Source organism: Leucopleurus acutus (genome assembly GCF_964270905.1).
Source record: "Leucopleurus acutus genome assembly, chromosome: 13".
In the NCBI taxonomy this organism is placed as follows: Eukaryota; Metazoa; Chordata; class Mammalia; order Artiodactyla; family Delphinidae; genus Leucopleurus; species Leucopleurus acutus.
In genome coordinates, this window is record NC_139155.1 from 18,127,901 (window position 1) to 18,152,685 (window position 24,785).

A 24,785-nucleotide genomic window follows, 5' to 3' on the forward strand; every position below is an offset into this window, starting at 1 on the left:
GGTAAAAGGTTGAAAATACGTTCCAGGCTTTGCACAAAGGCCAGCCTCTTACGACTGCTGCCAACTCATGGGCTCACATTCCCTCCTAATCCTTTAAGTCAATCGAGAACCTTCAGGCCACCTGTATCCCTCCAGAAACTATCCTGATTGTCACTATGTGGAAGTGTTTATTCTAGAAACGGGCATCTCTTCCATCTGTGGAACACTAGGACAATGACAATGGCATCACCATCCATACCCCCTCCCCCCGCAATACGGGTAACATCCATTCAATCTCTTAACATGTGCTAAGTGCTCTTCTAAGCACCTGGCAAATATAAACTCACTTAACATCAATCTTATGAAGTAGGTATTTAATTAGCCCCAACTTGTAAATGGAACTGAGGTGAGAGGTGAAGTAATTTACTGAAGGGTATATAGCTAGGGAGACACAGAGGTGAAGTTTAGGAAGTGTGGCAGTATGAAGCAGGTGAAGGGGGAGGACAGCTGCTTAGGTTTGAAATGAATACCCTTCCCCTACCAGTCAATCTTGGGACTTTGGGCTGGGGATGCCCAATCTGTGGACAAAGTCACAGCATTCCAGTCTAGCCTTCAGTTGTTTCTCTGGTCTCCACTTCTGAGCATAGAGCAGCCAGCAGAAAGACGACAGGCCCAAAGCACGCTAGAATATAAGGCAACTGCGGGATATGAGAGAGGCAACCATGAAGAAAAGGGCAGAGAACCCTAGTTTTTTAAAAGGTTATCAATGATAGGCATGAAATGCCATTCACTGAAAAAATCAAAGAGGTGATAACACTTACAGGCAGACCTCAAAGATACTGTAGGTTCGGTTCCAGAGCAGCGCAATAAAGCGGGTATCACAATAAAGCGATGCACACGAATTGTTTAGCTTCCCAGTAAACATATAAAAAGTATGTTTATACTATACTGTAGTCTATTAAGTGTGCAATATCATTAAGTATTTTTACAATGTACATACCTTAATTAAAAAATACTTTATTGATAAAAAAGTCACAATAATTACAAAAATAACATCAAAGATCACTGACTACAGACAACCATAACAAATATAGTAATAAAAAAGTTTGAAATATTGCTAGAATTACAAAAATGAGACAGAGAGTCATGAATGAGCAAATGCTGTTGGAAAAATGGTGCCAAAAGACTTGCTCAATGCAGGGTTACCATAAACCTTTGATTTGTAAAAAAAAAAAAGAAACCCACAGCATCTGTGAAACGCAATAAAGTGAAGGACAGTAAAATGAGGTCTGCCTGTACATTAAGAGAGGCATCACGGGACAGTTCAAGAATTCCTCCCACTAGGAATTCACCCTCACTAGGATGACTATACTAAAAAAGCAACAACAAAACCGGAAGATAAATGTTGGCGAGGATGCAAAGACAAATTCCTACACTGCTGGTAGGAATATAAAATGGTGCAGCTGCTATGGAAAACAGTTTGGTGGTTCCTCAATAGGCTAAACACAGAATTACCACATGACCCAGCAATTCCACTTTTAGGTATCTACCTAAGAGAAGTGAAAACTAGGTGTTCAAACAAAGTGGAAGCGAGCCACATGGCCATCAACAGATGAATAGGTAAATAAAATGTGGTATATCCACAGAATGGAATATTGTTCAACTATAAAGAGAAACAAAGTACTGAAAAATGCTGCAACATGAATGAACCTTGGAATCATTATGCTAAGTGAAAGAAGTCACACACAAAAGGCCACATACTGTATAATTCCATTTATATGAAATATTCAGAATAGGCAAATTCACAGGGACAGAAAGCAGATTATTGATTGTCAGGGGACAGTGGGAGGGGAGAATGGAAAGGGACTGCTCAATGGGTATGGAGTTTCCCTTTGGGGTGACTGATACTGGGAACTAGGTAGTGGTGATGGCTGCATAACTGTGAATGCAGAGAATGTTGCTGAATTGTATCCTTTAAGAGGGATACAGTAGTAAATTTCCTGTTAGATGTGTATTATACCATCAAAACAAAACAAAAAAGACGCCCTCCAGGAATCAGGAGGCTGGGTTCTCAAGTCAATACTAACCTCTATCACCAGCCCCAGTTTCATTTTAGGAACTGCCTTGGATCCTCTTCTTATTCCTCTATTCTCATCCCTGCCTCCCTGGACCACTGCAACCTCCTATGGCTGATCCTCTGCTGTGTGCAAATGAAACCTCAATAAAGTTGGTTTAAAAATTAACACGAGTGCAAAGGAGTAATTCCCCAAACTGGCCAGGTATTGTATCAGTAAAACATTTTTGAGCAACTATATATATCATTTTCCTTATATGTGATATGTTTATATTATTATTAGCTGATAATATCTCAAGGCACAATAAACATATATTTAAAACTATGCCACGGATAAATCATTCATTGGCTCAAAGCTAAATCCCAATTGTGTTAAAATGACAGAAACATATCTCCCTTTCATTGTCTATTTCCAAAATTTCATATATTGAGATATTTGTCTATTTTTTCTCCATATGCAATTTATAAAGAGTAATCAATGACCTCTACTAAAACAAAACAAGCAAAACCAATAAAAGCCAAATGAACTGAAATGGAGCGTGTACTTGGCAAGTTGTTTCTCGGCATCAGCACAAAGTTCAAGAAGCCCCATCAGGACAGCAGACACATCCATGTAAGGCTCCCAAACTGTGAAACCACGTCCAATCAGATCAATGGCTGTTCTTCGGATCGTACTGTGTGGAGGAAGTTTGGGGCTTGGTGGCTGCAGCAGAAGAAATGTCAGTGCCTTACCTAAAATTACAAAATAAAAGGCAGAGCAATAAAGTAATTTTACTTTTGTGATGTTTTCTTTGAAGCATATTTTCAAAATATAAACCACTTTGGATTTACTTTAACTGACATGGGGTTTTGAATAGTAAGACTATAAAAAGATCTCAAGTTTACAGTTTGCTTAGCCATGTACTTTAAAGAGATAAGTTAGGCTACAATATTTTATACCATATTCTAAAGTGTTGTAATTACATAATAACTATATTTAAATAAGTGTATATAATTTCAAAACATAATAGTGATTCTAAACTTCCAAACAATGTTTCTCCCTACTCAGCATTCTGCAAAATGAAGATGCTTCCAAATAATGTAAGATGGTATTTCTTCATCTTTCTTCTGCATCTAACAGAATTCATATGCGAAATGCTTCATCAATAACACTTCTCATCACAGGCAATGATTATCAACAGGGATGAGCGATGGAGAAGGTAGAATGTGTAGTTTTCAAAAGTCTCCACTCCACACCGCCACTGCCCCAGACAAGCATATCTGTTCCTCCACATTCTGGTGTACCAACAGCAGACAATGACGTCAAGTACTGGTAAATTCTTCACATAAGTTTGTCACGCAATTTTAAAAATAGCTCAATATTACTTCTAAATCTGATGAAATGATCTAGATTTTAATTAATATGTATTCCTTTATGTTGAAGATCAAGCTAACCGTTTGTATACCTAAGCCAATGGTCATTAAGCTACAAAAGCTCATCTACTGCCAAAGGCATTTTGACATTAAAAAAACACAAAACACCAGGGATTGTCAAGAACAAACTGCAACTTAGAAGAGGGTTTTTTGTTTGTTTGGTTTTTGAGGGGAAGAAACAAAACAGTTTATAAATCATATTACTGTATAACATACTAGTTAAAGGGAACAGAGGCTTCAGATTCAAGACAGAGTATTAACTGATTTTATAACTTACTAGGGGGCAGGCTTAGGAAGATACTCAGTGAGTCTCAGCTTCCTTGTCTGTAAAATGGGGATAATAATAGCTATCACTCATGAAAGGCCAGAGTGTTAAATGAATTAAACAAAGAAGTATACTGCCAGGTGCCCTCACTGGCGTGTGTTCAGTGAAGGGCAGTCAGGGCTCATTCTGAATAACATGTTGAACTTGTCTGTTTTTAAAATTAAGAACATGGCATATAAACTTTAATTTAATTCACTCAACAAATAAAAGCATTTACTCATTGGCTATGCTATAGCCAATTGTTAAATGAGAATGGATTGAAATGGGGGTGAAAAGAAAGATATTGTAAAGCTGAGACAAGTCTGTGAACGCACTCTCTATACAGTGGTTCTGAATTTCTTCTCAGTCACAGAATCCTTAAAGATTCTAATAGAATGTTTTTAAAAGATAAAAAAATAAAATAAAAAGAATCTGTTGAAAGCCATCAGTCCTTTCCTCAGGAAACTATATACACATACATATCCACCAAATTCTGCAGAAAGATGTCAAGGAGGCCACGGACCTTGGGTTAACAACTCCTGCCGTAAACGAAAAAGGTACACAGATATGGAAAGCCTCCTTGAGAAAAACACGTAGAAATTCATACTTCATTCGTACATGTATTTGAAAATTTTACTCTCATACTTAGCTATGTAAATATAATATGTAAAGCTCCAAGTTTTGTAGATCATAAAAATGTAAACCCCTTGAAAGAAAGAGATCCAATGCTCTATTTTCTGCCAGTACCTATGTGTCTCTTCTCACAAGTTATCTTTAAATATAAGCATTTTGGTGCATTTCCCTTCTCCTCAGCAAGTTTGTTAGCTCCTTGAGGGTAGGAAGTATGTTTCATATAACTCTGCATCTCCCAAACCACCAAGCACAATGCTGTGCACACATTATGGACCTAAAATGGATAACAGACCTGCCTTTACTGCACGTACACTTCTAACGCAGCTCCTGGCCCCAGTTTGCCAGAATGATATTTCAAACTGTCAAGAATATCTACCACTTTCCTGTTATTCTTGACATCTAGGAAGTCGTATGACTCCATATAATATAGGTGCTCTGCAATATGGGCCAAGGTGATGAAAAAGCTAAAATTAAGACAATGATAGCACTTCTCTATTAACAGAAAAAAATCTCGTGACGGAATTTTATGAATTTTAAGTTTTATCTCTCAGAACTTTTCTTAAATCTTAGGTACCCAATAAAGGTTGCATTTTAATCTCTTCAAGATAGAATCTAATTTTGTACAAAGGCACATATTTACTTATTTTATGTAAGTGCCCCACTACTGCACAATCGGGGAATATTGCCTCACTGAGTAACCAAGATGGAGAAGGATGCTACCACCTGCCATCACGATTGAGTCCTTTGTAAAAGACTCTCCTGGTGGCAGTATTAAGAAGTTCAACAAATTGGCCTGATATTCACTCAACACTTTCCACAATTTGGTCCCAAACTTTCCATCCAAAGATTCACTGAGGAACTGTTTATAGAGTATTGTTATATTGATATTATACTAAATGCTGGGGAAACACAAGAGAACAATACTCAGTTCTTTCCCTCAGGAAAATTCACTGTAGCTCAGGATATAGGTGAGCAAACAGGTAATCTGAATATATTATGAGGAATGTTAGAACATTTATAAGCACAAGGTATCAAGATAGAACCTAAAAGGGGCGCTTAACCCAATCTTAGGGATATAAGAAGGCTTCCAGGGAAAGGTGGCCTCTATACAAAACCCTAAAGACTAAGTAAAACTTTGTCACTCACAGGAGAGGAGTATGGAAAGAAAACATTCTAGGCAGAGAGAATAGCATGTTTAAAGACCATCAGATGAGAGAGAACACGACCAGACCAACAGATTACACATAGTTCAATATGGCTGGAAAGTTCGTCAGTAGAAAGAGAAGAGGTTGGGGCGATGGACAAGAGGGAAGAGGACGAGGTGGATGAAATATAACAGTGAGACACGCGACAGCACAGGTTATTAGAGCCTGATCACAAAGGGCCTTATATGCCATGCTAAGAGTTTGTTCATTCTGGTGACAATGGGGAACAACTGGAAAGTTTTAAGCAAATGAGGGGTTTGATTAGATTGTCATTTTAGAAAGATCAACATTTAGGCTGTCATGATTAGAAAGGGACAAGAACAACGGGACCTTCAAGATGGAGGGATTAAGATGTGTAGCTCACCTTCTTCCCCACAAATACATCAAAAATACATCTACACGTGGAACAACTCCTACAGAACACTTACTGAATGCTGGCAGAAGACCTCAGACCTCCCAAAAGGCAAGAAACTCCCCACGTACCTGGGTAGCGCAAAAGAAAAAACAGAGAGAAAAGAATAGGGATGGGACCTGCACCTCTGGGACAGAGCTGTGAAGGAGGAAAACTTTCTACACACTAGGAAGCCCCTTCACTGGCAGAGGCAGGCAGTGGGTGGGGGGCGGGGAGCTTTGGAGCCACAGAGGAGAGCGCAGCAACAGGGGTGCAGAGGGCAAAGCAGAGAGATTCCCGTACAGAGGATTGGGGCCGACCAGCACTCACCAGCCCGAGAGGCTTGTCTGCTCACCCGCTGGGGCGGGCGGGGGCTGGGAGCTGAGGCTCGGGCTTCGGAGGTTGGATCCCAGGGAGAGGACTGGGGTTGGCTGCGTGAACACAACCTGAAGGGGGCTAGTGCACCACAGCTAGCCAGGAGGGAGTCCAGGAAAAGGTCTGGACCTGCCAAAGAGGCAAGAAACCATTGTTTCAGGGTGCGCAAGAGGGGGGATTCAGAGTACCGCCTAAACGAGCTCCAGAGATGGGCACGAGCCGCGGCTACCAGCGCAGACCCCAGAGACGGGCATGAAACGCTAAGGCTGCTGCTGCCGCCACCAAGAAGCCTGTGTGCAAGCACAGGTCACTCTCCACACCTCCCTTCCCGGGAGCCTGTGCAGCCCGCCACCGCCAGGGTCCCGTGAGCCAGGGACAACTTCCCTGGAAGAACACACGGCGCACCTGGGGCTGTTGCAACTTTAGGTTGGCTGCTGCCGCCGCAGGCTCACCCCGCATTCCATACACCTTCCGCCCCGCCCCGAACCGCGGCCTGAGTGAGCCACAGCCCCCTAATAAGCTGCCACTCTAACCACATCCTGTCTGGGTGGGGAACAGATGCCAGAGGGTGACCTACATATAGAGGCGGGGCCAAACCCAAAGCTGAACCCCGGGAGCTGTGCCAACAAAGAAGAGAAAGGGAAATCTCTCCCAGCAGCCTCAGGAGCAGTGGATTAAATCTCCACAATCAACTTGATGTACCCTGCACCTGTGGAATACCTGAATCGACAACGAGTCATCCCAAAATTGTGGCGGTGGACTTCGGGAGCAATTGTAGACTTGGGGTTTGCTGTCTGCGACTGATTTGTTTCTGATTTTTATGTTTATCTTAGTTTAATCTTTAGCACTTGTTATCATTGGTGGGTTTGTTTATTGTTTTGGTTGCTCTCTTCCTTTTTTTATAATTATTATTATTTTTCATTTAAATAATTTTTATATTAAAAACTTTTAAAAACTTTATTATTATTCTTTTTCTTTCCTTTTTCCTCCCTTTTCTTCTGAGCTGTGTGGCTGACAGGATCTTGGTGCTCAGGCCTGAGACTCTGAGATGGGAAAGTCAAGTTCAGAACATTGGACCAACAGAGACCTCCCAGTCCCATGTAATATCAATCAGTAAGAGCTCTCCCAGAGATCTCTGTCTCAAAGTTAAGACCCAGCTCCACCCAACGGCCAGCAAAATCCAGTGCCAGATGCCCCATGCCAAACAATTAGCAAGAGAGAAACACAACGCCACCCATTAGCAGAGAGGCTGCCTAAAATCATACTAGGTTCACAGACATCCCAAAACACACCATCAGATGTGGCACAGACCATCAGAAAAAAATGATCCAGCCCCACCGACTAGAACACAGGAACCAGTCCCCTCCATCAGGAAGCCTACACAAGCCACTGAACCAACCTCACCCACTGGGGGCAGACACCAAAAACAATGGGAACTACAAACCTGCAGCCTGCAAAAAGGAGACCCCAAACACAGTAAGTTAAACAAAATGAGAAGACAGAGAAATATGCAGCAGATGAAGGAGCAAGGTAAAAACCCACCAGACCAAACAAATGAAGAGGAAATAGGCAGTGTACCAGAAAAAGAATTCAGAGTAATGGTAGTAAAGATGATTCAAAATCTTGGAAATAGAATGGACAAAATAAAAGAAACGTTTAACAAGGACCCAGGAGAACTAAAGAGCTAGCAAACGATGAACAACACAATAAATGAAATGAAAAATTCTCTAGAAGGAAATAATAGCAGAATAACTGAGGCAGAAGAATGGATAAGTGACCTGGAAGATAAAATAGTGGAAATAACTACCACAGAGCAGAATGAAGAAAAAAGGATGAAAGCAATTGAGGACAGTCTCAGAGACCTCTGGGACAACATTAAACACACCAACAATTGAATTATAGGGGTCCCAGAAGAAGAAGAGAAAAGAAAGGGACTGAGAAAATACTTGAAGAGATTATAGTTGAAAACTTCCCTAACATGGGAAAGGAAATAGTCACTCAAGTCCAGGAAGCACAGACAGTCCCATACAGGATAAATCCAAGGAGAAACATGCCAAGACACATATTAATCAAACTATCAGAAATTAAATACAAAGAACAAATATTAAAAGCAGCAAGGGAAAAGCAACAAATAATATACAAGGGAATCCCCATAAGGTTAACAGCTGATCTTTCAGCAGAAACTGCAAGCCAGAAGGGAGTGACAGGACATATTTAAAGTGATGAAAGGGAAAAACCTACAACCAAGATTACTCTACCCAGCAAGGATCTCATTCAAATTCAACAGAGAAATTAAAACATTTACAGACAAGCAAAAGCTGAGAGAGTTCAGCACCACCAAACCAGCTCTACAATAAATGCTAAAGGACCTTCTCTAGGCAGGAAAAACAAGAGAAGAAAAAGACTTACAATAACAAAACAATTAAAAAAATGGTAATAGAAACATACATATCGATAACTACCTTAAATGTAAAGGGATTAAATGCTCCAACCAAAAGACACAGACCGGCTGAATGGATGCAAAAACAAGACCCATACTTACGCTGTCTACAAGACACCCACTTCAGACCTAGGGACACATACAGACTGAAAGTGAGGGGATGGAAAAAGATATTCCATGCAAATGGAAATCAAAAGAAAGCTGCAGCAGCAATTCTCATATCAGACAAAATAGACTTTAAAATAAAGACTATTACAAGAGACAAAGAAGGACACTACATAATGATCAAGGGATCCATCCAAGGAGAAGATATAACAATTGTAAATATTTATGCACCCACCATAGAAACACCTCAATACATAAGGCAAATGCTAACAGCCATAAAGGGGAAATCGACAGTAACACAATCATAGTAGGGGAGTTTAACACCCCACTTTCACCAATGGACAGATCATCCAAAATGAAAATAAATAAGGAAACAAAAGCTTTAAATGACACATTAAACAAGATGGACCTAATTGATATTCATAGGACACTCCATCTAAAAACAGCAGATTACACTTTCTTCAAAAGTGCTCATGGAACATTCTCTAGGATAAATCATGTCCTGGGTTACAAATCAAGCCTTGGTAAATTTAAGAAAACTGAAAACGTATCAAGTATCTTTTCCAACCACAATGCTATGAGACTAGATATCAATTACAGGAAAAAAACTAAAAAATACAAATGCATGGAGGCTAAACAATACACTACTAAATAACCAAGAGGTAACTGAAGAAATCAAAGAGGAAATCAAAAAATACCTAGAAACAAATGACAATGAAAACTTGACGACCCCAAACCTATGGGATGCAGGAAAAGCAGTTCTAAGAGGGAAGTTTATAGCAATACAATCCTACCTCAAGAAACAAGAAAGATCTCAAATGAACAACCTAAACTTACACCTAAAGCAAATAAAGTAATAAGGACAAAAAAACCCCAAAATTAGCAGAAGGAAAGAATTCATAAAGATCATATCAGAAATAAATGAAAAAGAAATGAAGGAACTGATACCAAAGATCAATAAAACTGAAAGCTGGTTCTTTAAGAAGATAAACAATATAGATAAACCATTAGCCAGACTCATCAAGAATAAAAGGGAGAAGACTCAAATCAATAGAATTAGAAATGAAAAAGGAAGAGTAACACCTGACACTTCAAAACTACAAAGGATCACGAGAGATTACTACAAGCAACTATATGCCAATAAAATGGACAGCCTGGAAGAAATGGACAAATTCTTAGAAAAGCACAACCTTCCAAGACTGAATCAGGAAGAAATATAAAATATAAACAGACCAATCACAGGCACTGAAATTGAAACTGTGATTAAAAATCTTCCAACAAACAAAAGTCCAGGACCAGATGCCTCCACAGGCAAATTCTATCAAACATTTAGAGAAGAGCTAACACCTATCCTTCTCTAACTCTTCCAAAATATAGCAGAGGGAGGAACACTCCCAAACACATTCTAAGAGGCCACCATCACCCTGATACCAAAACCAGACAAAGATGCCACAAAAAAAGAAAACTACAGGCCAATATCTCTGATGAACATAGATGCAAAAATCCTCAACAAAATACTAGCAAACAGAATCCAGCAGCACATTAAAAGGAGCATACACCATGATCAAGTGGGGTTTATACCAGGAATGCAAGGATTCTTAAATATACAGAAATCAACCAATGTGATAAACCATATTAAGAAACTGAAGGATAAAAACCATATGATCATCTCAATACATGCAGAAAAAGCTTTTGACAAAATTCAACACCCATTTATGATAAAAACAAGCCAGAAAAGAGGCATAGAGAGGGAACTTACCTCAACATAATAAAGGCCCTATATAGCAAACCCATAGCCAACATCATTCTCAATGGTGAAAAACTGAAACCATTTCCTCTAAGTACAGGAACAAGACAAGGATGCCCACTCTCACCACTGTTATTCAACATCACTTTGGAAGTTCAGCCACAGCAATCAGAGAAGAAAAGGAAATAAAAGGAATCCAAATTGGAAAAGAAGAAGTAAAGCTGTCACTGTCTGCAGATGACATGATACTATCCACAGAGAATCCTAAAGATGCTACCAGAAAACTACTAGAGCTAATCAATGAATTTGGTAAAGCAGCAGGATACAAAATGAATGCACAGAAATCTCTTGCATTCCCTTACAGTAATGATGAAAAATTTGAAAGAGAAATTAAGGAAACACTCCCATTTACCATTGCAACAAAAAGAATAAAATACCTAGGAATAAACCTACCTAAGGAGACAAAAGACCTGTATGCAGAAATAGAAGACACTGATGAAAGAAATTAAAGATGATACAAACAGATGGAGAGATATACCATGTTCTTGGATTGGAAGAATCAACATTGTGAAAATGATTATACTACCCAAAGCAATCTACAGATTCAATGCAATCCCTGTCAAAGTAACAACAGCATTTTTCACAGAACTAGAACACAAAATTTCACAGTTTGTATGGAAACACAAAAGACCTCAAATAGCCAAAGAAATCTTGAGAAAGAAAAACAGAGCTGGAGGAATCAGGCTCCCTGACTTCAAACTATACTACAAAGCTACAGTAATCAAGACAGTATGGTACTGGCACAAAAACAGAAATAATAGATCAATGGAACAGGATAGCAAGGCCAGAGATAAACCCACGCACCTATGGTCACCTTATCTTTGATAAAGGAGACAAGAGTATATAATGGAGAAAAGACAGTCTCTTCATTAAGTGGTGCTGGGAAAACTGGACAGCTACATGTAAAAGAATGAAATTAGAATACTGAATACCATACACAAAAATAAACTCAAAATGAATTAAAGACCTAAATTTAAGGCTAGACACTGTAAAACTCTTAGAGGAAAACATAGGAAGAACACTCTTTGACATAAGTCACAGCAAGATCCTTTTTGACCTACCTCCTAGAGAAATACAAATAAAAACTAAAATAAACAAATGAGACCTAATGAAACTTAAAAGCTCTGCACAGCAAAGGAAACTATTAAGAAGACAAAAAGACAACCCTCAGAATGGGAGAAAATATTTGCAAATGAAGCAACTGACAAAGGATTAATCTCCAAAATTTACAAGCAGCTCATGCAGCTCAATATCAAAAAAACAACAACCCAATCCAAAAATGGGCAGAAGATTTAAATAGACATTTCTCCAAAGAAGATATACAGATTGCCAACAAACACATGAAAGGATGTGCAACATCACTAATTATTAGAGAAATGCAAATCAAAACTACAATGAGGTATCACCTCACACCGGTCAGAATAGCCATCATCAAAAAATCTGGAAACAATAAATGCTGGAGAGGGTGTGGAGAAAAGGGAACCCTCTTGCATCATTGGTGGGAATGTAAATTGATACAGCCAATATGGAGGTATGGAAGTTCGTCAAAAAACTGAAGATAGAAGTACCATGTGACCCAGCAATCCCATTAATGGGCATATACCCTGAGAAAACCATAATTCAAAAAGAGTCATGTACCACAATGTTCACTGCAGCACTATTTACAATAGCCAGGACATGGAAGCAACCTAAGTGTCCACTGACAGAAGAATGGATAAAGAAGATGTGGCACATATATACAATGGAATATTACTCAGCCATAAAAAGAAACGAAGTTGAGTTATTTGTAGTCAGGTGGATGGACCTAGAGTCTGTCATACAGAGTGAAGTAAGTTATAAAGAGAAAAACAAATACCGTATGCTAACACATATATATGGAATCTACAAAAAAAAAAAAAAAGAAAGAAAATGGTTCTGACGAACCTAGGGGCAGGACAGGAATAAAGACACAGACATAGAGAATGGAGTTGAGGACACAGGGAGGGGGAAGGGTAACCTGGAACGAAGTGAGAGCATGGCATGGACATATATACACTATCAAATGGAAAAGAGATAGCTAGTGGGAAGCAGCTGCATAGCACAGGGAGATCAGCTCGGTGCTTTGTGACCACTTAGAGGGGTGGGATAGGGAGGGTGGGAGGGAGATGCAAGAGGGAGGAGATATGGGGATATATGTATACATATAGCTGATTCACTTTGTTATAAAGCAGAAACTAACACACCATTGTAAAGCAATTATACTCCAATAAAGATGTTAAATGGGGGTGGCAAGACCTACTGCCTTGGAAATTCTGATCTACTTACCCCCAGCCAAATGGATTAATTAGAATCACAGAATATTTGAACTGAAAGGACTTTAGAAAACTATGATCTATTCCTGTTTTGTTTGATGTAACTGAGAATGATGGAAGGCAAGTGGTTAGCTGCAGGCTTCTGTGGCCCAGGCCATGGGTAATGTGACCAGAACACATCTCTGAACACAACTTACATCTTTATAACCATGTTTTATTCATGACACTCTACCAAAACAGAAGATTCAATAAATTATATGTTTTATCTTTTGTCACACAATGAGAAGGTCCCCATTACTGGTTCAATAGCTAACTACAGCCATACCAAGATCCCTGTCTTTGTCTTGGCTCTATCTTAGTTGCATCCTGTCCACAAAATGGTTAATTGCACATCCAGCACTGCATGCACCTTCCCAACAGGAAGAGGGAGAAGGCTGAAGGGCATAGGGACATGTGGCAGTTAAGTCAAGCCCCCTTGTAAAGTCTGATTACATTTCATTGGCCAAAATTATATAATAATTCCCCTAGTTTCACAGAAGGGTGGGAAATGTAGTTTGTGATCTGACCACAATGCCATCTGCAACAATTCTGAGGTTTTGTTCACGTGTAAAAGGAGAATTGTATGCGGTTGGTAGTTGGCAATTTCTGCGCCTTCCCCGCTTCCTTTACAATGAAATTATTCTTTTTAATAGAAAAATTATTATCCATACATTTAACAAACAGTGATATAGCATCTTTGGCATTTATTCTATTGTCCAGAGCTAATTTTATTTATTTTTATTTTATTTTATTACCTTTCCACATCTGTTAAATAAGTTCCCTGGGCCATATGAAATTTTTATAAAAAAACTTCGGTTTTTTTTTTTGCATGAGGCTTAGCACAGTGCTTTATAGTTCAGTAAGTACTTAATACACAATTGTTGCTTTGGCAAATACTGAAAATTACTTTACATTGAATGTGCCCAGCACAGTCAATAAAATTATCAGAAATTTCCAAGGGTCTGCTATAAACCTGTGCTGGTCTATGGCAAAGTTTCCATGGCTTTATGGTGAAATGGTAAAACACAAACAATGTAGTATGTCTTTTTCATTAAGCTAAATTTATTCAGTTTAAAGGAGTGTTTAGTCTAAGGTTATGTTCTTACTACTTTTTTGGTGAATAAAAGGGTTTTTCTTTAATAAAATGATAAAGATAGTGGTATTTTTTTAGTATTCGCACTCAGCAAAATAAAACACAGCACTGCTAAATACTCCCAAATTTTATTTTTGGAAATTTTACTGGCCCATGATATTGGAAAGTTTGGAAACAGCTGCCATTTGTAATAAGTTTACTGTCGTGAGGAACTGCAAGGGTACTTCCCCACTATAAGAATCATAACTGGTAAGTCCTATTACTGGTCACTGGTTCTTTACTGAGAATGCCAAGAGGCTCCTAACTCAAACTTGTTAACAGACAGAATTCAGCATTATTCAAGTCAATCTGTGACCATATTCAAGGCCCAGTTATCAGATGATTAGCCTTTCCTACCTGTAAGATGGGTAAGTAGTACAGACACTACGGCAGCTTTACAGTGAGAATTTAACGCGTAGCACCACCCACCCACCCCCATCACCCTGTATGTCTAGCCAAATGCGCAAATGAACTACCAAAATGCACACAGGCTCAGAACTCTGGAAACAAATCAAATCAAAACAAAGCTCCTTAAAAAGCAGAAAGCACGGAAATCCAGAATTGGATAAATCACAATTAACTCAGACCCTCTAGCTGTTGAGAAAGCAACTCTGTTGTCGTGCAGTCAAGAGTAATAATAATAGCTCATATTTTAGTGCCGTTTTATTTCAAGCTTTTTAACTCAAGCTTTTTTTTTTTTAAAGTGTCCCAACTTTAATCTTACCATTTTTTAAAAGTGCTACAAAGGCACAAAGCTGCAAGAAAATATTTACACTTTGCTGTAACAGCAAAATGCTAAAAATGAGAAAAGGATTGACACAGAGATTGCAAAATAAAGCCTACGTAAGCTGTGGTTATAGTATTATACAATGGCTAACTTGTTGCTTTGGCAAGATGACTGTTGTCCCGTCATGAACTGACCAAGGAAAAATGTCAATTAAAAAAATGTTTACCCTATCTAGATGGTTATGATGACCTGCTCTTTTAAAAGATTAACATACAAGCCGTAACACACACACACACACACACACACACACACACACTCTGAGGCTATTACTTAGGAAATAATGAATTTGTTTCCTGGATCATTTTTGTATCCTTATCACAAAGTATAGACTTACTTTATTAATGTACTCTACACTTAATAAGTGCCTATTATATGAAAGCACTTTATTAGCTACAAAGAACTATAGCTATATATTTCTATAAGAATCAGGTATCATTTTCAGCATTATTCAATGATAAATGATACTTTTATACTGCTATTCCACTTTTTTCCCCTTTTGCATTTCCAATGCAAAGGTAGAGACTGAACCCGACAGTACCTTGACTTCTCCACAGCACAATGAACAATGTTAGCACACCGTTCAAAGCACAGTGAAGAAAAAAAAAACAGAAGCCAGAATCAAACTACGTTTACCAAGAGAGAATGAAATTTCCTTACTGGAATTATTACAAAACCAAAGCATTTCAGAGAATTTTCCAAGCGCCCTTAGAGACCATTGACAATTATTACTGTTGTCCTGCTAGTAGGCAATATATGCAACCATTTTCCTGGGCTTTGGTCCCTCTTAGGCCAGTCAACAGGCCTAGTTAAAAGTTAAGATAAACTGGTTCATCATACTTAAAAGAGTAAAGAAATGGCCACTAACTATCCTTGGCTCTGAAGAGTAGAGAAGGAGAAAAAAAAAAAGGTCATATTAAAAAATGTACTAATTAATAGCTCAATTACAAGGAACTTCCTGTGGGAGAACATATTATATTTACTTTAAACCAAATGAATTTATGATGATTTATGCCATTACAATGAGTGCAAAATGAATTAATAATGATTGGCCACTTATTTCAAAGTGTAACCAACTGAATGAAGCCTTTTCCCACTTGCTAATGTCCATCAAAGAACAGGGATGGCAGAGCGCCGTCTAGAATTCTATTCCTTTGCTTTAGATAGGTAACTGATTTGATTAAAAATAATTCCAATGCAGTGTGCATTATTCATGGATATGGAACAGTTAATAAACACTTCTAAAACGAGATGCTTTGTATTAATACAGTTATGAAAAACTACTTTTAAACTTTTTACATCCTGTATTGCATAAAAACTAAGTCATCATTTCATTTAATAAGAAGCATAAAGTAACTTTGTTAAATTATTAAGTTAATTTAACAAAGATATTTTAAAACTCATTAATCTAATATCAGCTTAGTCAAAACAGTCCTAATTCAAAGAAAGTAGCTGTTTCTTGTCCTATAATCAGAAGAGTATAAAATCCAGCGCTGCTTGATTGAAAGCACATTTTTTTCTGTTCGACTGAGTTTCAAACTAACTAAGTTGTGTCATGCAGTGAAATTTAATCTCATTTTGCTTTTGGTACTCCGTGTATTTTGGATGGCAGACTAAAATAAGAGTCTTACCTTCCCATAAACAAAAGGATATTACTTAGTGCATATGGCCCTTTTCCGCTTGAAGGAAGGTAAAAAGTGCTGATTGTTTGACAATCTGGGGGTCAGCAATAAAGATGTAAAATAGTAGAAGCAGAGGCTTATGATGTCAAAGAAGTAAAAAAACAAAAATCCATTAATCTATGGAATCTTTACTTGAATGACCTAAATACTTCTATGTCTTGTTCCCAAAGACAAAGCGGGGGCGGTTGTGAAGCAAGAGACCACCAGGTTCAAGTTCTGGCTCTAGCACCTAATAGCTGGGTGATCCTTTCATTCATTACTTCCTGAGTGCCTGCTGTGGACCAGGCACTGTTCTAAGTGCAGGTCAAGCAAGTCTGTACTCTCATGAAGCTCACACTCTAGTTGGGACAAAACAACCAAATGAACAAATAGATATGCTGAGTAGTACTAAGTCCTGTGAGGAAAAATACAGCAGAGTAAGAGCCTAGAAAGTGATAGGGAGGGAAGGACTCTGCAAAAGGTGACAAACAATCACACAAATTATTTCTGTTTTCTGGGACAGTGATTTCTCATGACTACTGATAACAATTTGGTGTCCACGGAACACTCTATAGGTACAGAAAGGTGGAGGAAATAGGTAGGAGTTTCTCTGGTTTATATGACACGTATTTCTCACCATCTTCTATGCACAGCTTCTATCAGCCTTCTCTAGGCCTGATCACCTCCAGGAACCAACCAATCAGAGTGAATCTCTGGCCTTCTAAGCAGAGACTGGCCTTTTTCTAGAGATGAAACTCCCCTAACACTGCAGCCCCGGCTCACGTCTGATCTTAACCCTTTCTGGTCATCTGTACACCATTAAACACCGTGTGAGAGGGATTTGCCAATTAAATGTATTACACGGTTCTGAAGATGCTGATGTGCCTCCACAAAGTAATCGACCTACTAGTTGATCAAAGGCTCATGCTCAGTTATTTTATCCATTTCTACTATTCTAGAGCTTCTAGAATTTAATTATTATTTAAAAATACATAAAATCAGAACAATGACATTCTCTGAGAAATACTATTAACGCTAATCAAAACTATGGCAAAAAAACCTGAAATGTTTCATGATAACTTCATAACTGCCTCCTCTTTTTAAATAATTCACACAGGCTAATTAAGTAACTTAGTGATTGTTACAAGATAAATCTCAAAGTAATTTTATAGGCAGTCTAGTGGAGATTAAAATCATAGGAAAAATTACTTGATCTCTTTTCTAATAACCACAATAAAACATTCAACTGGAACAAGAAGCTGCTGTACGTTAACCCTTTATAGATATACAGTCAAAGAGTAGAGATAGTCACCCTTAGTAGACACTAAATATTAGTAAGCTGTGATATGGAGACTAGAGTAACCACAGGAGAAATAAAGTCAGAATTGTTCTACATGCAGACAAATGAATACCAACATTCTCAATACAAGCACTCTAAATGTTTCCTTTCTACACATTTATTTTATTGAAGTTGAGTAAGGGAGAAAAAAAAAAGATGAGCAAACAAAAGTCACTCTGCTGCCCGTTTCTCAGTCTGGACATCTTTGTTTAAGCTTTGACTTGGCTTAAATGAACGAATTAATATTGACAAAAACATCAACTAAGCTAATGAGTTGTTAGTTAAGGCAATAAACATGTCACATTAGAGTCAGCGCAGCAAAGAGGTAATTAGCCCTGGAAAAGCCCTGCTGATTGGAGCTGTTGAGATCCTCTGCTCTTAACCTTTGAGTCCATTATCTAACCCAGGAGTCGTAGCTGTGTTAATGGGAACTCGCCAGTAAACAGCAGCCTTGCTGGAGCAGCTAAGCCTGAATTCAGAATCCTGGGATGAAAGGGGTGCTGGTGGGTTTACAAGACAGCCATCAACGAAGCTCCATGAAAATCTCAAACAGAGCTCTTTCGGGAATAGATGTTAATGTCAAAGGGGACAAATATATTTCCAAAGAAACTTGGGGGCGGGGGAAGGTGGGAGTGATACATATTTTTTGATATAAAGGATACACAGAAATATATTAAGTAACATACAATCTAATAAAGGAGAAGTCATTCCAATCACAAAATCCCCTCTTTTCTACAAATAAGGATGTTCTGATCCTTTCAAGATAAAGCATAATATACTATAATACAATGAATTCCTGAACTATCTGACCTACAGAAGCAACCATGATCACACCTAAAAATCAGACAATAATTTATATTCACTTAAAACAAAAAAGAAACATACACATGCTATTACACTCCTGAAATATATGTTTACATGAGTAATTACAGATTATCCTTCAAAACAGCTTCGCCTATGAGATTTTTCTTTTTAAACTTCTCACTGATTTTACTGATTTGGCTTTAGGACAATCAAAACTAGCATTTTCAAAGTCTATGTTGGAAAAAAATCAGATGCTTATAGAAAACTCACAAACAGCAGGAGTTACAACATATATGAATAAAACTCCCATTCTCTAGATTAGTGGACCACTCCTGAAATAAAGCAAAAGATCATATTGGCGAGTTTGAATTTGAACAATTTGAATTTGTATAATCTTCATATTAACTTCAAAAAAATGATCAAATATAGTCTAAGTTTTGACATTGCTTCTAATATTACAAATGAAAAAATATATATTAATTGATACAAATATCTTATGCATATGAATTAACTGATACTACATCATCAAGAAATATTTCTTTTTCCTTGGGAAACTTATTTTTCTTTTGAGGTTTAAAGCAAACACACACATCAGGCATTCAAGATAATACTACACCGCCATTCATTTTTTGAGTTTTAATGATTTTATGCTATTTCCTTTTACAAAGGAGGAAACTGTTCCATCCTAATTTTGTTATTACAGAAGTTTGATGAAAGAAATGGGTAGGTATGCAGTTCCTTGCTGCTACTGCCGTGTGGTATATGTAGTGTGTGTGCATCTGGGTATTAGAGGAGCAGAGACATGGGACGTTTACTATACAGTAAATCAATACGTGCTATCTTTTTTCAGGCTGAGTAATTTCGAAAGGGACAGGAAGCAATTAGCTGCCTCATACCTTATTGGCTACTGTATGGTTTTAATATTTTAAAAATTTTCCCTCAAATGTAGTTTCTTTTTTTAATAAATTTGCAAAACAGCTATATACGGCTTAATTTTCATTAGTTAATCTTTTAATAATCAAATATAGATTGAAAAGCACTATAAACCAGTCTTCATTTTCAATAAAAGATGAAAGAAGTAATGCTGTAAACCACAATAAAAAATAGTTTTCAGCTATTCTACTGTCATTGGCAGCTAGGTATAACCTGAAAAAATATACCAGTATTTATTTCTGATATTATGCACAGCACATATAAAAATGTCAAATACTTCTAAATGGTCTGGGAGCAATAAATAAAGGTAAATAATATTTTCAAAACATTTTTAAAACTTTACATCCATATATGGATTTAATTTGACATAATTACATGATAATTTCATATTCATATTGTTCACAGAACAATAGTGCTCAATCTGTCTATCCCAACTTACTTGAAGAATATGACATGTTACCAAACCATGTCTTACTACGGCAGGAAAAGGGTATCAAAATGGAGGGGGAGCAGAGTAACATGAGTGTAATTTGAAAAAGTCCTCCCAGGGATGCTGATCTGGTTCCCCACTCCACACCTTGCCCCTGCTTCCCTCCAGTTAGGAGGCAAAAGCTACCCTCTTCTCTCCAGTGACTGAAAACCCATGGATAGCAGTAGACAGCGATGAAGTAAGATCTGGATTCTAATCCCCAAACTACAATTTGATAACAGCTTGATCGTAGGTAACTTAAACTGGGTGTCAGTTTCCTCATCTAATGAGATACAGTGGGGGGGGCAGGGGGAGACCTATTTCTGGAATTATTAGGACTGTTAAAGATACAGCACGCACCAGGCCTGACACAGGGGAGGCTCTTGATACATTCTTGTCCCTCCATCTCCCTGTATATAAGTACACAGAAATTGTTCCTTAATTATTTTCTTCAGTCACAGATATTTATTTGTATATTATACTAAGACTTCAAAAATAGACTTTTTTAAAAGAGGAAAACTACTTGGACTCCAGTCCTTCTAAAAATATACTTTAAAAAGCATTCTAGGGCTTCCTTGGTGGCACAGTGGTTGACAGTCCGCCTGCTGATGCAGGGGACGCGGGTTTGTGCCCCGGTCTGGGAATATCCCACGTGCCGCGGAGCGGCTGGGCCCGTGAGCCATGGCCGCTGAGCCTGCGCGTCCGGAGCCTGTGCTCTGCAACGGGAGAGGCCACAACAGTGAGAGGCCCGCGTACCGCAAAAAAAAAAAAAAGCATTCTACTAAAAGGTAAGAAAAAATAGTAAAACAAATGAATGAAGGAAAGGGAAAGAAAGAAAGGAAGAAAGGGAAATTTTATTTGCTGACTGTCTGGTAGGTGGCAGGCATTGTGCTGGGTGCTTTATGGGTGGTATTTCATTCTGAAAAGAACCCAGGGAAGAATATCATATTAATTTCAGTGTTGAAGATAAGGAAAACTGCTTCTCACAAACCTTAAGTAATTTATTCTAGGTCATACTGTTAGTAATGTCAGAATACGGTTTCCCTGACTTGAAATCCTCTGTTCTGTTCACGATTATGTATAATATTTATTCAAAAGGAATAGGCTATGTCATATTCCAGACGTAAGATGACATTTGCAAAGGGATTTTATGTTTAATACTGCAAATGAAACACATCCTGTTGTTTTTCTCCTGGTAATCTCAGAAACTGTAAATTGGCTCATGACAATTGAGTAAGCGTAGAATCATTTTAACATGTATGAGAAGTAAGCCAAACTGGCAAGCGCCTCAGGGAGGCCAGAACTATTTACCTGAATGATCTACATATATTAATACTTAAAAGGAAGACAGAGAAAGGCAAACACATATTATAACACTGGTTTTCCAACTTTCCCCTGTTAACTCTGGCCTAGTTACACTGAGCTAGCAATGCTATTTTTCTTCCTCTCAAAATCTGTAGAGGGTGAATTAAATGCGAAAGCAAGATCAAGTCTGTTCTAAGACAGTAAATGAGCTTAAGACCAGACCTATTTCAGGTTATGGAGAGAATCTAATTATGCCATCTTAAACGTATGTTTATAGAACTGTATTACAGAGGCAGGAAAAAGGGAAGATACTCCCAGCTGCCTCCACTGGCAAGAAAATTTCATGGCTACTGAAAGGGTAAGAAAAGAAATGTGGTCTCATATACCACACCATCCACAGATACAGAAAAATCTATAGAGCAAAATATTTTCATGCATCATGTTTTTACAAAAGTCAAGAGCTAGGATGGTCTCACCTTCTTGTGACAATAGATCAGAAAACAGAGGCTCAGAAGGGCTGTGTGTCTTACTCTAAATTAGAAAGCAAGTGATATGGCAGGTCCCGAAGTCAAAGCTCCAGTCTCAGAAATCAGCATCTCTTTATGGTAACACAAACTTCCATAATAAATGGAAGTCCAAAATTATCATCATCGTAACTGTTTTGACCACAGCCATATCCCAGCTCTTGGCACACTGTCTGGCACTGAGAAGCATTAAAAATATTTTTGGAATGAATGAATGGACTTGATTCACATTCCACTGTCCATAGTTTAACTATATTTCGAGGTCTCGGGTAAGTTTCACTATATTTAGTAAGGTTTTGCTGGTCACTCCAACTATTTTGTCCCTGAATTTCTGGAGCACATCTTGTTCATACCATTCAAAGAAATACAGACGTAGAAAGCTCAGAATTAGAAGAAACTTTAGAGGTGATCTGGCCTGGAGGTTTCTAATCCTGGTTGATATCTAGAATCACCTGAAGAGCTTAATGAAAACACAGATTCATGGCCCCACTGCAGACCTACAGGTTCAGAACAGAGTCCAGTGGCAAGGAGTTCACTACTCTGTAGGACAGACAGTTCCATTGTTAGACATCAATTTCAAACTTAGACAAAAGTAGAAAGAAAAAGGATAATAAATCTTGTTGTAACCATCATCCAGCTTCAACAGTTTTGAACTCCTGGCCAGTCTTGTTTCATTCATCTACATCCCCACTCTCCTCAACACCTTGAATTACTTTGTAGCAAACCTCATCTATAAACATTTCAGTATATATGTCTAAAAGATTGGGACTTTTAAAAGACACAATCACAATGCTATTATCACTCCTAAAAAAAATTATCAATAGTTCCTTAATATCATCAAACAGCCAAATGGCCTTCACATTTTATTGATTCTCTTTCTGTCCCCCTCTTTCTAACTCTCCTTCTTTTCCCTCTCTCCCTCTTTTTCTTTTTCTTTCCTTCATTTATTTATGTTTGTCTCTTCCAATCATAATCCAAATACATCTTCATATCTCTTAATCTACAGGTGGTCTCCTCCCCCTTTCCTGGAAGAAATCAGTTCTTTGGTACCTAGAGTTTTCTAAAATCTGGAGTCTGCTGATTATATCCCTATGGTGATATTTAAAGCGTTCTGACTTTTGTATTTCTTGTAAATTGGAGGAACAGATTCAGGTCTGAATTTTTTAATTTTTTACTATTTCTTAGATGCCGTTATGTATTTCCATCAAGTATATAATGTCTGGCTGTCTCTTTTTTGGTGATATTAGGAGTTATTGCCCAGGTCCGTTAATTAGGGCAGCAAAATGGTGATGTTCTCTTATCCCTTCTTCATTTATTGGCTAAAATACTGTTATAAAGAAGAATTTTCTCTCATCGACCATTTGATTATGCTGAGGTACATTTGTGTAAAAACAAAGATAAATGTTTATTTCCCTTTAGCAGTTTTCAAAATAACAAGTTAATTCTCTAGCATCATTCAACAGTGACACTGAGGTTTGTATGATTTCCCCCAAGCACCATTCTGAACTCTTGGATCAAAATAAATGGACATGTTTCTGTTTCAATTTGCTGCTGTTACTTTTATTGCCTTTTAACCTTGCTTATAGTATCTTATGTAAATATAAATATATAAATCGCTTTTGGATTTTGAGTCGTTATACACAGATGTGTTTCCACATCAGATTAGTCTTCTTTTAGCACGTATATGATTGCATAATAAATATAAATAAAATCTCAAGTAATTATAATTACCACTAAATATAAAACAGATTGTATGTGCTGAATTGTAAATTCGTAGTGGACTAACATTTGTATCTCTAAATCCATTAGAATAAAAGTAATTAGAAATGAAACAGAAATCCTTAATAATACCTCTAAAAATGATCTATAATAAAAAAGGGAATTAATACAATGTAGAAGTTTCTCAGTTGCTTTAGATATCTTAGATTTTAGGTTTAGTTTTAACTTTCAGTCTTGTTTTCATCAAAGTTCTGCCTTTACATACCCTCTAAGCCATATTTATCCTTCAATATCTGTGAGGTTATCTACATGCTTTCTTATTCTACTCGTAAATAGCTTCATTTCAATTTTCTGCATTCAGAATCTTTGCCCTAATATCTACTTCAACCCGCTCCATCCCTCCCAATCTTCCCACTGTTCTATAAAACAATTTAAAATTTTAAAACATTTTTTAGTTCATCTAGAGACAACCATAACATGAAGATTCTGGCATTTTGAGAGAAGAAGCTAAAGAAAAGGATATTTGAAAGTAAAGTTTCCTCAGTAAGATAACACATTCAAACATGAACTTTTACACAGTCACGTAATAATCATACTTGAGAACAAAAGACTCTGCATACTAGATTGTTCCTTTCTGTCAGGAATGAACTACATTACTTATCTTGGTTTCCACACGTGGGAGGCGGGAATAACTGCCAATCTCTACTTTCCACGTGGTATGTTTTGAAAAATATGATAACGCCCCCATGTAAAAGCATCTAAGTATCTTGGAATCAAAAGGCCACGAAAAACACATCATTGCCCAAAGGTGAGGTTAATGTTACCATGTTTGTAAGTGATTAAGTGCAAAACACTTCTAATTAATAATTTCATTAATAGCTGAGCTTTTGAAAAATACCACTGCATTAAAAATTAGTCATTGCATTTTCATATTCAAGATAAGTATCAACCCATTAACTTATAAACAGTGTATTAGCTGCACTTTAAATGGAAGTTGTGAATCATTACTAAGGAGTTCTATGGATGGCTCACTGTAATTGAAATATATTGTGAACCACA

The 24,785-nt window shown here is 37.6% G+C and overlaps 1 protein-coding gene across 6 annotated transcripts in view; it reads right to left on the minus strand.

Moving 5' to 3' along the window:
- WDR7 (WD repeat domain 7) overlaps positions 1 to 24,785 on the minus strand; it is a 383,698-nt gene that overhangs the window by 116,671 nt on the left and 242,242 nt on the right. For all 6 annotated transcript variants that reach the window (XM_082853270.1, XM_082853266.1, XM_082853267.1 and 3 more), the window contains one exon: positions 2,599 to 2,785. In XM_082853270.1, coding sequence (XP_082709396.1) covers positions 2,599 to 2,785 — 187 coding nt within the window. The remainder of the gene's footprint in view (positions 1 to 2,598; positions 2,786 to 24,785) is intronic.